This window comes from Hemitrygon akajei, chromosome 4 (assembly GCF_048418815.1).
Source record: "Hemitrygon akajei chromosome 4, sHemAka1.3, whole genome shotgun sequence".
NCBI lineage: Eukaryota > Metazoa > Chordata > Chondrichthyes > Myliobatiformes > Dasyatidae > Hemitrygon > Hemitrygon akajei.
Window position 1 is genome coordinate 8962228 of NC_133127.1, and position 15230 is coordinate 8977457.

The window sequence follows — 15230 nt, forward strand, 5'->3', positions numbered from 1 at the left end:
CATTCTTCCAGTCAATAAAAGCCGATATCTCGCTTCTTACGTCTCAGAGTGAGTTATTGATGGTGCATCACACTGCTCATGGAAAATAAAACTACATTGGATGTAGAGAATCAGAATCCTCTAGCAAGTCTAGAGGCTACTATAGTTAACCGTTCAAAACCTCTCTTAAAATATTCCATTCTGCTCAGAGATTATAAAATACTTTGTGTTCATTCACACACTCTCCCCAGCTTTAAAAGCTCATGCACTCTTTCTGCCAATTTGAATCATCAGATACCGAAACCAGAGCCTCCATTTTAATCATCTTGTCAACAACTCACTTCATTTACCCCGCACAACAGAAAACAACCCAAGATCTCTCATCTTCCCTCAGATCTATGCGTGACAGTTAGTGTAAGGCTTTACAGTGCCAGCAATCGGGATCCAATTCCCGTTGCTGTCCGTAAGGAGTTTGTACATTCTTTCCGTGATCATGTAGGTTTCCTCCCACAGTCCAAAGACGTATGGGTTAGGGTTAGTGAGTTGTCACCGGAAAGCATGGTGACACCTGTGGGCTGTTCTGGCACATTCTCAGACTGTGTTGGTTGTTGACACAAACAATGCATTTCACTGTATGTTTCGATGTATGTGTGACAAATGAAGCTAATCTTTAATCTCTGTGAAGTCATATTTTGGGGTTTTCACCTTTTTCCACCTGGCTTCTCTCACCCACACTTCTCTGCAGACAGAACATCAGAATTCCCACTCGTCCTCTGCATCATCTTTCACCATTTCTATCAGCTCCAGCATGGTCTCACCACAAGTTCCACCATCATTTCTGCTTTCTGTACGGATCACACTTTGTGACTCCACATTCACCCCTCCCTAGCCCCAGGCACTTCCCTCTGTCACCTTAGGCATAACACCTAGAGGCACAGAAACAGGCCATTCAGCCCATCTAGTCCATGCAAGCTATTTAACTTGCCTACTCCCATCGACCTGCACCAGGACCATAGCCCTCCGTATCCTTACCATCCATGTACCTATTTAATCTTTGCTTAAACATTGAAATTGAGCTTGCAAGCACCACTTGTGCTGGCAGCTTGTTCCACTCTCTCACCACCCTCTGAATGAAGATGTTTCCTCTCACGGTCCCCTTAAACTTTTCACCTTTCACTCTTAACCCATGACCTCTCATTATAGTCCCACCCAACCTCAGTGGAAAAAGCCTGCTTGCATTTACCCTATCTATACCCCTCATAATTTTGTGTACCCCTATCATACCTCTTCTCGATCCTCTCAACCTGTCTTTTAATTTCCTCTGTCACCATCGCCCAGGGAACCTGATAGAGGTCATGGGTTAGGAATGAAAGGTGACATGTTTAAGAGGAACCTGAGGGAGAACTTCTTCACATAGAGGGTGTTGACAGCATGGAACAAGCTGTCAGCAGAAGAGGCGGATGCAGTTTTGATTTCAATATGCAAGAGAAGTTTGGGTAGGTACATGGATGGGAGTGGTCTGGCTGCAGACAGAAGGGACTAGGCAGAATGATAGTTTGGCATGAACTAAATGGGCTGAAGCATCTGTGTTTATGTCTATCCTTTCTAAGTGAGGCACCTCTTCTAGCTTGGCCTCCATTACACTGGTGAAACCCAAGCACAGATTATTCAGCCATTTTGCACAGCATTTGTGATCTGTTCTAAATGGCCACCTTGAACCTCCAGTTGTATGTCATTTTAACCCATCCTCCATTCCTACACTCACCTACCTATCCTCAGCCTTCTCCATTGCTACTGAGGGGCCAATGCGTCTCATCTTTGACAGGTAGCTTAGCAGCTAGCATAATGTTTTACAGTGCCAGCAATCAGGTTTCAATTTCTGCTGCTGCATGGAAGGAGTTTGTAAATTCGCCCCGTGACCCTTCGTCTTTTCTCCTGACACCCTGGTTTCCTCCCACATTCCAAAGATGTAAGGGCTACAGTCAGTGAATTCTGGGCAGGAGCATGGCGACACTTGAGGGCTGCCCCCGACACATCCTTGGACTGCGTTGGTTGTTGACACAAACAGCACATTTCACTGAAAGTTTTGATACACATGTGACAAATAAAGCTAATCTTTACCTTTTTATCTTCAGCCTCCTTCATTATTCCCGAGAGGCCAAATGCAAATTTGGCACAAAGAACATCTCACACCACCCAATGACACCCATGTGGCCAATTAGCCTACTAACTACTTTGGGCTGTGGGAGGAAACTGCAGCACCCAGAGGAAACCCACGCGGTTTCAGGGAGAACGTACAAACTCCTTACAGACAAGGGTGGAATTGAACCCAAGCTGCTAGTGCTGTGTTAGCATTATGCTGACTGCCCATGATGAGAAGTGAGAGGTAGGAGATATAGGGGAGACTTGAGGTGGACATTGTTCCACATGGAATGGTTGGAATCCAGAAGTATGTATGTCACCACATCACAAACAAGAGGAAAACTGCAGATGCTGGAATGTCACGATACACTAGCCCGAGGTTAATTTTCTTGCAGGCATTCACAGGAGAACAATGAAATGCAATAAAATTGATAAAAGACTGACAAACAACCAATGTGCTAAAGAAAATACGCTCATGTTTAAGGACAAGTATTTGAACTGCCTGGCCACAGAAGGCTGTGGGTGCATGGAATTACTATAGATGAGTAGTTGTGTGTCGGCCAGTTTCTGTTCTGCATAAAGATAAAGATTATCCTTTTTGACACACGTAATCAAAACATTTAGTGAAATTTGTCATTTGCATCCAATCAAATCAGTGAGGACATCCTACCTCCCACCCACCCGCCTTCCCCCTCACCCTGTCTCACCCATCACCTGCCAAGCTTGTACTCCTTCCCCTCTGCCCACCTTCTTCCCCCTTCCTCTCCAGTCCTGATGGAGGGTCTCAGTGCAAAACGTAGACTGTTTATTCCCCTCCACAGATGCTGCCAGACCTGCTGAGTTCCTCCAGCATTTTATGTGCATTATTCTGGATTTCCAACATCAGCAGAATTGCCTGTGTTTATGGGCATGCACTGGGGGCAGCCCACAAGTGACGCCACGCTTCTGGCGCCAACACAGAATGCCCACAACTCAGTAACCCAAATCTGTACATCTTTGGAACGTGGAAGGAAACTGGAGCACCTGGAGGGAATCCACGCAGTTAGGGGGAGAAGGTACAAATTCCTTACAGACAGTGGTTGGTATTGAACATCAATCGGTGTTTGCTGGTGCTGTAAAGCGACAGCACTAACCGCCAAGCTACCGTGCCAACCGTAACTCTATGACTGCATTTGCCTATTTAACCACAGTGCCACATTTAATACCGTCTGATTAAATTCTGTTGAAAAGTCTAATTTTTCACTTTATTAGATGTGTATTGAAAATAAATCCACTGAATTTCCCTCAGAAAACTTAAAAGTCTATGCCAACTGTCCTTTGTCATGGTGTGACTTTCTAACAGTAACTATTGGACGCAATAATTATAGGCTCATATGTAGGGCATTGACACGTTTACCCATTCTCCACCTCACAGAAACAAGTCTTACCTTCAAACATAAACATTGTCTTGGCAGCTTGCCATCCTTCTAGTAAAACAGACTAAAAACCTGATCTCTTCTCTTTCACTTGCCAAGGTAAGAAGCCAGATTTAACAGCATAAACACCAGCATCCCAGAGCCAATACGAGAGCTCGAGCACGAACGATTCCCCTGCGAGTCGAGGGGTGTTGCTGTGGTGGTCCACAACAATGCAGAGTGCTAAACACATTATGTTATGGTGATCTATGACTCGCTCTGTTTTTAATACAGGAAGCTATATAGTTGCAATAAACATTTGTGGAAAGAGTGGGTGAGTTTGTCAAAGAATTGAAAGGGAATTAAATGTTTGAATTTTTAGTAACACACACAAATTGCTGTGGAACTCAGCAAGTCAGGCAGCATCTATAGAGGGGAATAAAAGGTCAGTATTTTGAGCCGCGACCCTTCATCAAGATGTGATTGAATCTATGATTCTTATGAACCCAGTGGTTGAAAGTAAAATTTATTATCAAAGTACATATATGTTACCAAGTATTACCCCAAGATTCATTTTCTTGCAGGCATTTACAGGAAACTAAAAACAAAGACTGACACACAACCAATATGCAAAAGGACACAAATTGTGTGAGTAAAAATTTAATACCAAGAACATGAGTTGTAGAGTCCTTGAAAGTGAGTTTGTAGGTTGTGGAATCAGTTCAGTGTTGAGGTGAGTGAAGTTATCCACACCGGTTCAGGAGCCTGATAGCTGAAATTTAATACCTGTTCCTGAACTGGTGGTGTGGGACCCAAGGCTCCTGTACCTCCTGCTCAGTAGCAGTAGTGAGAAGAGAGCATGGCTTGGTTGGTGGGGTCCTCGATGATGGATGCTGCTGCTCCATGTAAAGGTGCTTAGTGGTGGGGACAGGCTTGCCTGTGTTGAACAGGGCTGTATCCATCACCTTTTGTCAGCTGTTCCACTCCTGGGCATTGGTGTTTCTATAGCAGGCTGTGATGTAACCTGAAGGATACTTTCCACTTTGCACCAACAGAAATGTGTCAAAATATAACCTAACCTTGATGATAAACTGAACTCCACATCCCCCATCCACATAACTTTTAGTTCTTCTTTTAAGTGTTACTCAACAAGGAGACATTAATTTATCAGCTGAAAGAGGGCTTAGGTGGTAAATACAGACAGAGGTGTGCAGGAGAGAAACAGCTTACCATGCCAACCATCATTTGGACATCTACACCAATCCCACTTGTCTACACAAGGTCCAATTCCAACCTATTTAAAGACTGTCTATATGTCTCTGAAATAGTGATAGTATCCGATTCTTCAACTCCTCTCACAGCAAGTCTCAAACAGAACATAGGACAGCACAGCATGAGAGCAATGCTGTGCAGAACTAATTAAATTAGTATCAAATGCCCAGTTAAACTAATCCCTTCTGCATACCCATCCATTCTTTGAATATTTATGAACAGCCCCATCATATTTGCCTCCATCACCACTCCAGGCCGCACTTTCCAGGTACGCACCAATTTCTGTGCAGAAAAATTGCCCCGCTCAACTCCCATTAACTGACCCCCTCACACCTCAAATGCACATCCTCTGCAATTGATATTGCAATTCTAGGAGAAGAGTACTGGCCTTCTATCCTGCTTAAGCCACACATAATATTATAAACTTCCATCAGGTTCCACCACTCCAGGGAAAACCATCCGTGTTTGTTTAACCTGTCGTTGTAGCACAGGCCCTCTACTCCAGGCAGCACCCTGGTAAACCTCTTTTGTACCCTCTCCAAAGCCTCAACATCCTTCCTACAACGGGATGACAAAAAATGAATGCAATATTCTAGAAGCAATAGAACTAGATTTTCATCAAGCTGCAACATAACTTCTGAGCTCTGGAAATCAACTTATTGACTAATAAAGGCGAACATACCATACGCCTTCGTTACCACCCAGTCACTAACTGTGTAAGACCTTGGTCAGACCCCACTTGGAGTACTGTGTTCAGTTCTAGTCGCCTCATTACAGGAAGGATGTGAAAACCATAGAAAGGGTGCAGAGGAGATTTACAAGGATGTTGTCTGGATTGGAGGGCGTACCTTATGAGAATAACTGGAGTGAGTGAACTTGGCCTTTTCTCCTTGGAGCGATGAAGAATGAGAGATGACCTGATAGAGGTGTACAGTATAAGATGATGAGATGCATTGATTGTGTGGATAGCCAGAGGCTTTTCCCCAGGGCTGAAATGGCTAACATGACGGGGCATAATTTTAAGGTGCCCTGGTGAGACCACACCTGGAGTATTGTGTTCAGTTTTGGTTCCCAAGTTTGAGGAAAAATATTCTTGCTATTGAGGGAGTGCAGCGTAGGTTCACGAGGTTAATTCCCGGGATGGCAGGACTGTCATATGTTGAAAGACTGGTGCGATTGGGCTTGTATACACTGGAATTTAGAAGGATGAGAGGGGATCTGATTGAAATGTATAAGATTATTAAGGGATTGGACACGCTAGAGGCAGGAAACATGTTCCCGATGTTGGGGGAGTCCAGAACCAGAGGCCACAGTTTAAGAATAAGGGGTAGGCCATTTAGAACAGAGTTGAGGAAAAACTTTCTCACCCCGATAGTTGTGGATCTATGGAATGCTCTGCTTCAGAAAGCAGTGGAGGCCAAGTCTCTGTATGCTTTCAAGAGAGAGTTAGATAGAGCTCTTAAAGATAGCGGAGTCAAGGGATATGGGAAGAAGGCAGGAACAGGGTACTGATTGTGGATAATCAGCCATGATCACATTGAATGGCGGTGTTGGCTCGAAGGGTCGAATGGCCTACTCCTGCACCTATTATCTATTGAAATGGGTACCGAGGGGATGTCAGGGGAAGTTTGTCCACACAGAGAGTGTGGAAGGGTAAGGGCGTGGAATGCACCACCAGCGGTGGTGGAGGAAGTAAGTACAATAGGGTCTTTTAAGAGCCTCTTAGATAGGTAGATAGAACTTAAAAAATAGATGATTATGCAGTAGGGAAATCCTAGGCAGTTTCTATAGTAGGTTAGATGGTTGGCACAACATTGTGGGCCGAAGGGCCTCTAAAGTGCTGTAGATTTCTATGTTCTATGTCTCAGGGAGCTATGAGCTTGGACCAGAAGACAATACTGTCAAGGGTCTCTTCACACTTGATCTCCCAAGATGAAACAATTCATGCTTGGCCAGGTTATACTCGACCTGCCATTTCTCTGCCCATATCTGCAACTGATCTACATCCCATTGCCCATTTTCTACACTATCCATCTTTGTATCATCTGCAAATTTACTAATCAGCTCATCTACATTTTCATCCAGGTTATATATGAGAGGTCCCAGTATGGACCCCTGTGGAACACCACTAGTCATACTCCTCCAGGTAGTTCCCACAACCACTGCCATCTGTTTACTGTGGGCAAACCAGTTTAGAATCCAAACAGCCAATTAACCATGGATTCCATGCATTTTAATCTTCTGGATGACCTTGTCAAACTAAAACCCAAGTGAATAACATCCACAGCTCCACCTTCATCAAATACTTTCATCCTCTCTTCGAAAGGCTCAAGTTAGTGAGTCCTGACTCCCCCCACACAAAGCCATGCCCACAGTTATTCCAATTCCTCACAAATCTCATCCCAAAGATTCCTTTTCAACAGCTTCCCCATCACTAATGTGAGAATCGCCAGTTTCTAGTTTCTAGGAATATCCATTTTCCTTATGGAATCATGGAACAATCAGCTTTCCTTCAGAGTCTGCTGTCAGGGGGAATTACTTGTCAGTGTTTAACCACTGCCATGGAACCATTGCGCCTGGGGCTTATCTTTTGAGATCTATATTTAGGGAAATCAAATATTCTCTACCAATCCCATCCCAGCTTCTTACTTCATCCCCTTACCCAGCTATATTCCCGCTCACCTGGTCTCATCTGTCACCTGCCAGCCAGTAGTCATAACCATCCACCCCACCTGCTTACTGTGGCTTCTTTCCCCTTCCTTTCCAGTCCTGAAAAAAGGCCTCAGTCTTTCTCCATAGGCGCTGCCTGATCTGCTGAGTTCCTCCAGCATTTTGCATATGTTGCTCAAAATTTCCAGCATCTGCAGAATCTCTTGTGTCTATATTTAGGAGATCCAGGAACATCTCTCCCCATGTTCTGCTGAAAAAGGACACACCTTACAGAAGTGATGGTGTTTTGCATCTAATCAGTTAGGAACACATCCTCATGCACATCAACCTTCCACTCCTTTCCCTTGATTTTCACGTCAAAAATGTTACCCTAACCTTGAATACACAAGAGTCACAGCTTGATATACTCAGTGGCCACTTAATTAGATACACCTGCTCATTAATGCAAATATCTAATCAGCCAATCATCAGGCAGCAACTTGATGCATGAAAAACCTGCAGACGTGGTCAAGAGGTTCAGTTGCTGTTCAGACCAAATATCAGAATGGGATCTAAAGAAATTTTGAGTGTGGAATGATTGTTGGTGCCAGATGGAGTGCTTTGCGTATCTCAGAAACTGCTGATCTCCTGGGATTTTCATGCACAATATTCTCTAGAGCTTAGAGAGAGTGGTGTGAGAAACAAAAAGCATCAAGTCAGCGGCAGTTCTGTGGCAAAAAAGCTTTGTTAATGAGAGGTGAATGGCCAGACTGGTTTAAGCTGATAGTAACTCAAATAACCACACGCTACAATAGTGGTGTGCAAAAGAGCATCTCTGAACGCACAACTCGTCGAACCTTGAAGAGGATGGGCTACAGCAGCAGAAAACCACGAACGTACACTCAGAGGTCACTTTATTAAGCACAGGAGGTACCTATTAAAGTGGCAAAGTTTCAACAAATTATGCTTAAGCTGTAGGAAGTATTCATACTGCAGAATTTTAAAGACCACACAGATAAATAGCATACCTCAGTGACAAACAAAGTCCGAGGATCGATGATATCCAAGAAGTGCCGGAAACGCCCATAAAAAGTAGACTGAAAGAAAAAGAGAAACACAAATCAGAAAGAAATATTCACAAAGATAAAAACATAATTCACACCAACTGGAAACAAAAATAAAATGTATTTATTTGTTTGTGTATTCAGAGATATAGTACCGGAAAGGCCCTTCAGGCACAATGAGCCTTGCTGCCTAGCAACCCACCTATTTAACCCTAGCCTCATCATAGGATGGTTTGCAGTGACAATAAAATTTAAAATTTTGCATTTACAAAATTACGAAGTTTTGCTTGCATATGGAAACACTGAGGGTGTTGCAGTTGAAATCTCAATAAACAACGTAATTCAGTTAGTATTCCACAAGCACAATATTCAGAACCGAGTATTTGCATTTATATAACATAAAATTGTCCCAGGGCACTTTGTACAATCAAAAACATGGTGAGAAAGATACGAGTTGATTAAAGGGCAGGAGAGATGCAGCAAGACTCTGGGGCTGAGAGAAATCCAGGTACAAGGATACGAAATACAAGGCATTGCCACCAGTGGTGGATTTGGAGATCAGGGATGAACAAATTTGTACTTCACCACACATGATCAGGGAGGCAGAATGAGGTGGGATTTGACAGAGGCATATTAAATTATGAGTGGTATAGATAGGGCAAATGCAAGCAGGATTTTTCCACTGAGATTGGGTGAGATTAGAATGAGAGGTCAAATGTGTCACCATTTTCTTACAGGTATTCACGGAAGGAAAAGAAAAACAATGAAAAACTACATTTCATCAAAGACTAACAAGCCATCACTGTGCAGAAATATATATAAAAGCAAATAATTTAGGGGCAGCATGGTAGCGTAGTGGTTAGCACAGCGCTTTACATGAATTGGGTTAATTTCTCACCACTGCCTGAAAGCTATTTGATGTTCTCCTCGTGACCACATGGGCTTCCTCTGGGTGCTCCAGTTTCCTCCCACACATACCAGTTGGTACGTAAGTTAGTCGTTGTAAATTGTCCCATGATTAGGCTTGGATTAAATCATCGATTGCTGGGCTCACGGGACTGGGAGGGTCTATGCCGCACTATATCTCAATAAATCACTTAAAAGCTAACTGACTAAATGACACAGAACAAGAGTTGCAGAGTTGTTGAAAGTGAGTCCGTAGTTTGTGTTCAGGGATCAGTGTTGGGGTGAGTGAGGTTACCCATGCTGGTTCAGAACTTAATGGCTGAAGGATAATAACTGTCCCTGAACGTGGTAGTGTGGGACCCAAGGACTCTGTAGCTCCTTCCTGATGGTAGTAAGGAGAAGAGAGCATGGCTGGACGGTGTGGTTCCTTGATGATGGATGCTGCTTTATGGCAATGCTCTTTGTAGATGTGCTAAATGGTGGAGAGGACTTTTCTTGTGATGGACTGGCACTATGTCCACCATCCTTTGTAGGCTTTTTGTTAACAGTGAAAGGTGAAATATTTAAGGGGAACCTGAAGAGATATTTCTTCAGTTGAAGTGTGAAAATTAAGACACCTCCAAATCTTACCACTATTCTCCATGCTAGGGCACTTTACAATCTACCAACGTATATGACCTCGAATGGAGAACAAAACTGGAACATCCAAGGTAACCCAAATGGTCACAGGGTGAACGTGCAGACTTCCGCACAGACAGCCCACGTCAGAATTGAAGCGGGTTTGTGGCAGATTTTTTTTTAGTTGCTGTAATGGCTGTGCCACTGTGCTGGATATCCAGCATGAAGTCAAACAGTACGATCAGTTGGATAAGGGAACGTGTGAGAGGGGCAAAGAGCAGTAAACCTGGATTTCTAAAGCATCTTGTCCAACATCCAAGTGCTTCAAGGTCAAAACATACTCCTAGAAGTGTTGCGCAAAGGAAATTTTGAACATAATTTGTGGATTAACAGCAGCAAGACAGTCCTGAAGAAGGGTCTCAGCCCGTAATGTCAACTATTTATTCATTTCCATCCATGCTGCCTGGCCTGATGAGTTCCTGCAGCATTTTGTGTGTGCTGCTCAGGATTTCCAGCTTCTGCTGTAACAAATATTTTAATGAAAAGATAAGGACCTGATACGTTGAATATTTCATCCTCTACATGATACTGCCTGACCTGCTAAATATTTCCAGCATTTTCTGACTTAATAATGTGCTGAAAGTGAAAAATATTGGCCAGCACACAGAAGAGATCTGCTTCACTTATCACCAGGCTCAAGAACAACTACTGCCCACCATTATTTCTTCCCAGGGTAAAAATGGATAATACGAGAGTGCACAATCTTGAGGTAATTGGAGGGAAGTATAGGAGATAGTATTGAGGAAAAGTGGGATAGAGAGTGGTAGGTGTATGGACTATGTTGCCGGGGTGGTGGCAGACGCAGATAATTTGGGACATTTAAGAGACTGGTAGATGGATGGAAGAACAATAGAGGGTTGTGTCGGAGGGAATGGCTAGAGTGATCTTATAGAAGGTTAAATGGTCAGCACAACATCATGTACCGAAGGGCCTGTAATGTTGTATATTCTATCTTATAAGACTACTTAATGCTTCCCAAGTACAATACAATGGACTTCAGGAAGAGGAAGTCAGGAGAAGGCATGCTGGACTTCGTTGAGGGGTTAGTAGAGGAAAGGGGGAACTGCTTCAAGTTCCTGGATACCAACATCTTAGAGGATCTATCTTGGGCCCAACTTATTCAGTAGTCTTATAACATAAAACATACAACAGTACAGCAATCACGGAGAAGGTATGCAAGCAGCTATACTTATTTAGCAGTTTGTGCAATTTGGTATGTCACCAAAGACTTCAGCAAATCTCAGCAGACGTGCAGTGGAGAGCAATTTGACTGGTTGCATCACTGCCTGTCATGGAAGCTCCAATGCACAGGATTGGAAAAAGATGCAGAGGGTTCTAAACTCAGCCAGCTCCATCCTGGGTCTTGCCTCCTCACCAGGACATCTTAAAAAGGTGGCTTCCATCATCATATTACTACCATAAGGAATGTACGTGAAGTCACACGGTCAATGTTTTGGGAGCATTTTCATTCCCTCCGCTACAGTGAGTAAACCCATTAACATAACCTCACTGTTTTTCTCTTCTTGCACTATTTATTTTTTGTGTATCTGTCTCTTATTATAACTCACATAAAGTCTTTTATGTATTGCTGTACTGCTGCCACAAACAAAAAATTTCATGACACGTCAGTGATAATAAACCCGATTCAGATTGTTGACCTCACACTCTATCTCATTATGGCCTTGCATTTTATTGTCTACCTGCACTCTATTCTGAATTCTTCTTATTTTTGTATTTCCTTGTACTACCTGAACATACTGTTATAATGAAATAATCTGTATGGATGGCAGGCAAAACCAAGTTTTCCATTGTACCTTGGACACGTGACAATAATAAACCAAGCTAGCCAAACAGTAACGGAGGTATTTTATGGAATGGAGCAGGTTAGCATGGCAGCTCAAAGCAGCCCTCAGCATTAGAGTGGAACTGGAGCCTTAAACCCGTGGCCCTTACTCAGAACAATATAAGATATAATGTCAAAGGAAAGACATTTTTATCAGCACACGTAGGGAGGCAGAGTTAGTTAGCAGAGGCCAGAGGCTTAGAGGAAAGGTATGAAATGATGCTCACATGTACTGTAGTTTAAACATCTCTGTGGGATGGATCACATCTTAGAGTAGATTTATAAATACTTTATAACTTACTTAAAATGTTGGCTGCAAGCTCAAATTGGTTTTAATCTGCACAGATTTTGTCTTTCTGGATTCAATTTGGGGACAGCATACTAGTTTAGCGGTTAGCATTACTACATCTCCACTGATCAGTGATTGGGGTTCAAATCCCACCACAAAGGAGTCTGTACATTCTTCCCGTGGCTTTGTTCCAGGTGCTCCGGTTTCTCCCACATTTCAAAGAAATACAGATTACGATTAGTAAATTGTGGGACTGCCATGTTAGTGCCAGAAGAGTAGTGACTCCCTGTGTTGGATGTTTACACAAATGACACAGTTCACCTAATGATTTGATGTTTACAGTACTGTGTAAAAGACTTAGGCACATAAATATAGCTATGTTGCCAAAGACTTTTGCACAGTACTGTAGCAATTTTACATATTGCATTGTACTGCTGCAAAAAAAAATAAAAAAATTTCATGACACAAATGAGTGATGATAAGCCAATTTTGATCTGGGTCTCTATTGTGGACTGAGAGTGGGAAGGGGGCAGGGAGAGGGGAATCATGGTTGGGAAAAGGGAAAGGGAGAGAGAAGGGAGTGGGAAGCACCAGAGAAACATTCTGTAATGATCAATAAACCAATTGTTTGGAATCAAACGATCTGACCTGGTGTTTCAGGGCCAGGTGTGTCTGCAGCCACACACCTCCCACATCACTCCACCCTCACCATTCCAACATCCTTTACTCTTGCCAGATTTACAAACTTACTCTCTGCTCCATGTTGACAAATACAGTACTGTGCAAAAGTCTTAGGCATCCTAGATATACTTATGTGTCTAAGAGATGGCACTGTATGGCAAATAAATCTAATCTTTATATTTAATTTCATGTTCAAACCAGGAGGCTGACAGAAGTCAACTAGCAGAGTAAAAACAAGAACATTCAATTAACTAATTCTGTAAAATGTAAACACAGTGTAAGCTTTGCTGCTTGAGTACGCCAACTGAGAAAGTTATGCTGAAAGTCGGGGAGAGTTTATCATAACCAAGTTTAATATCACCTGCATATGTAGCGAAATGGGTTAACATTACGGCAGCAGTATAATGCAATACATAATGACTATATTCGAAAAACCAGTAAGTTTATATGTGTATATTAAAAACTTAAAATAAGTAGTGCAAAAACAGAAATTAAAAAATAGTTCATGGGCTCAATGTTCATTTAGAGATCGGATGGCAGGGGGAAGATGGTCCCTTCCAGCAACTGCAGATTTCAAGGATCAACTTTACTCGCCCTATTCATTTACAAGGATTAGGAATTTGCGGTGATGTACAAAAAAAAAAAATCAATATTCAACTATAAAGAATGGTATATTAAAAATTTAAGGGTTAAAGTACATGAATAAGCAGGATGTAATTACAGTGTAAACAGCTTTATAAGAAGTGCAAACACGAGAAAATATACAGATGCGGTAACTTCAAACACAAAATGCTGGTGGAACACAGCAGGTTAGGCAGCGTCTATGGAAAAGAGTACAGACAACTCGGGCCGAGTCCCTTCATCTGGACAAAAGTGGTTAAAATGTGTATAATGCACTGCAGCGCGCAGAGAAGTGGCAAAGGGAGTTCAGTCCGGGCAAGTGTGAGGTGCTGCTCTTCCAGGGGGCAAATATAAAGGGAGTGCACACAGCTATTAACATTAATTATCCTTATAAGTTCCAGTCTTGCCGAAGGGTTTCGGACCGAAATGGCGACAGCCTGGCCTGCTGAGTTCCGCCACCGTTTTGTGTGCGCGGTTCGGATCGCCAGCATCTGCAGACGAGAAAGTTTGTGACGGAACGAAGTCAATGGGCCAAATGGCCCAAAGCCCCTACTTGTGAATGACAGGCGCAGCAGCCAATGGAAAACTGTGCGCGGAACAGGTGCCAAGCTCAACCAATAGGATGATAGAGAGGGCGGGGCTTTGTCCCGCTATTTCTGAAAGAGCTCGAAATTGTCACGTGACCCGGGCAAGGGACTGTGGCGGAGACGGGTCCGAAGACAGCCGCGCTAACTGAGGCAACAGTACCTGATCAAATCGTGTCCTGCCCAGCACGAACGGTGGGTAGTCCTCCGCCGCTGCCATGATTAGTCTGGCAGCGCTTAACTCCCCTCCCACTTTTAAAAGCCACGGGATCTCCCGCCCTGGAAGGGCAGAGCGAACGGCCGGAAATGCGTGTCACCCGAAGCGTGTCGGGAGTTGTAGTCCATTAGCGTACGTGCTCTCCGGAGCTTGTAGTTTTAAGCTGTGCGCGAAGAGAACTACAATTCCCGACGGACATTGTCACCTTGCATGTACGTAGTGCTGAGGGTGTTGGATGAGAGTCAAGTTGCGGGAGGACTTTGCAGCCAAGAAGTTTGGCGGCTTGGAACTTCACTTCACTAGGCGGAAGAGAGCAGCAAATGAGGAATAAGCAGCAGCACTGGGAATATTCCATGTCCTTCTTTGCTTTACTTTGGAAACTTTCGATACTTAATGTACATCAACACACAAAAATGCTGTGGGAAACCTGTGTGGGTTGATCCAGATTTCCAGCATCTTCGATCTTTCTTTTAACTACAATTTATGTGAATTACGTGCTCGTAAATCTTATAATCGAACTAGCTTTCTCCTTACCCCAACCTCTTCTTCCCTATCTGCCCATTATTTGTAAACTATTCCCACTGGTTCCCCATCGTCCCCTTATCCCATGCTCCATTTCCCTCTCCTATCATATTGCATCATCTTCAAACCTGTCGCTTTCACCTATTTCCTCTCAGCTTCTGACATAATTCCTGGCCACTTCTTACTATCTACCCCACTCGCTCACCTGGATCCACTTATCGCCTGCTTGTTCTTGCTCCACCCATTCCTGCCCTATTTAAAAAAAATACCGCTGACATCTAAACTTCGCTCCACCTTAAACAGTTGTCTTATAGTATTGGCCATGGCTGCCTTGTGGGGGGAAGAAAGAGCTGGCTGTCCACTCAATCTGATAACCTTATAAGAGCATA

At 43.4% G+C, this 15230-nt stretch overlaps 1 protein-coding gene and 1 long non-coding RNA gene across 6 annotated transcripts in view; one reads left to right on the top strand and one right to left on the bottom strand.

Annotated features, from left to right (window-relative positions):
- The window catches only part of LOC140726113 (sideroflexin-5-like), a 263726-nt gene extending 249120 nt beyond the window's left edge, over window positions 1-14606 (bottom strand). For 2 of the 4 annotated variants that reach the window (XR_012098576.1, XM_073042066.1), the window contains exons 1-2: window positions 14266-14605; window positions 8465-8533 (exon numbers count right to left, since the gene is read on the bottom strand). Coding sequence is in view for 2 of the 4 variants with exons in the window: in XM_073042066.1 (XP_072898167.1) it covers window positions 8465-8533; window positions 14266-14322 (126 nt within the window). In the remaining 2 variants the exon portion in view is untranslated. Of the gene's footprint in view, window positions 1-8464; window positions 8534-14265 lie in introns of all 4 variants that reach the window. The other 2 variants (XR_012098577.1, XM_073042065.1) reach the window with 2 other exon arrangements.
- The window catches only part of LOC140726114 (uncharacterized), a 99783-nt gene continuing 98484 nt past the window's right edge, over window positions 13932-15230 (top strand). For both annotated transcript variants that reach the window (XR_012098579.1, XR_012098578.1), the window contains exon 1: window positions 13932-14297. This is a non-coding gene — a long non-coding RNA (uncharacterized lncRNA). The remainder of the gene's footprint in view (window positions 14298-15230) is intronic.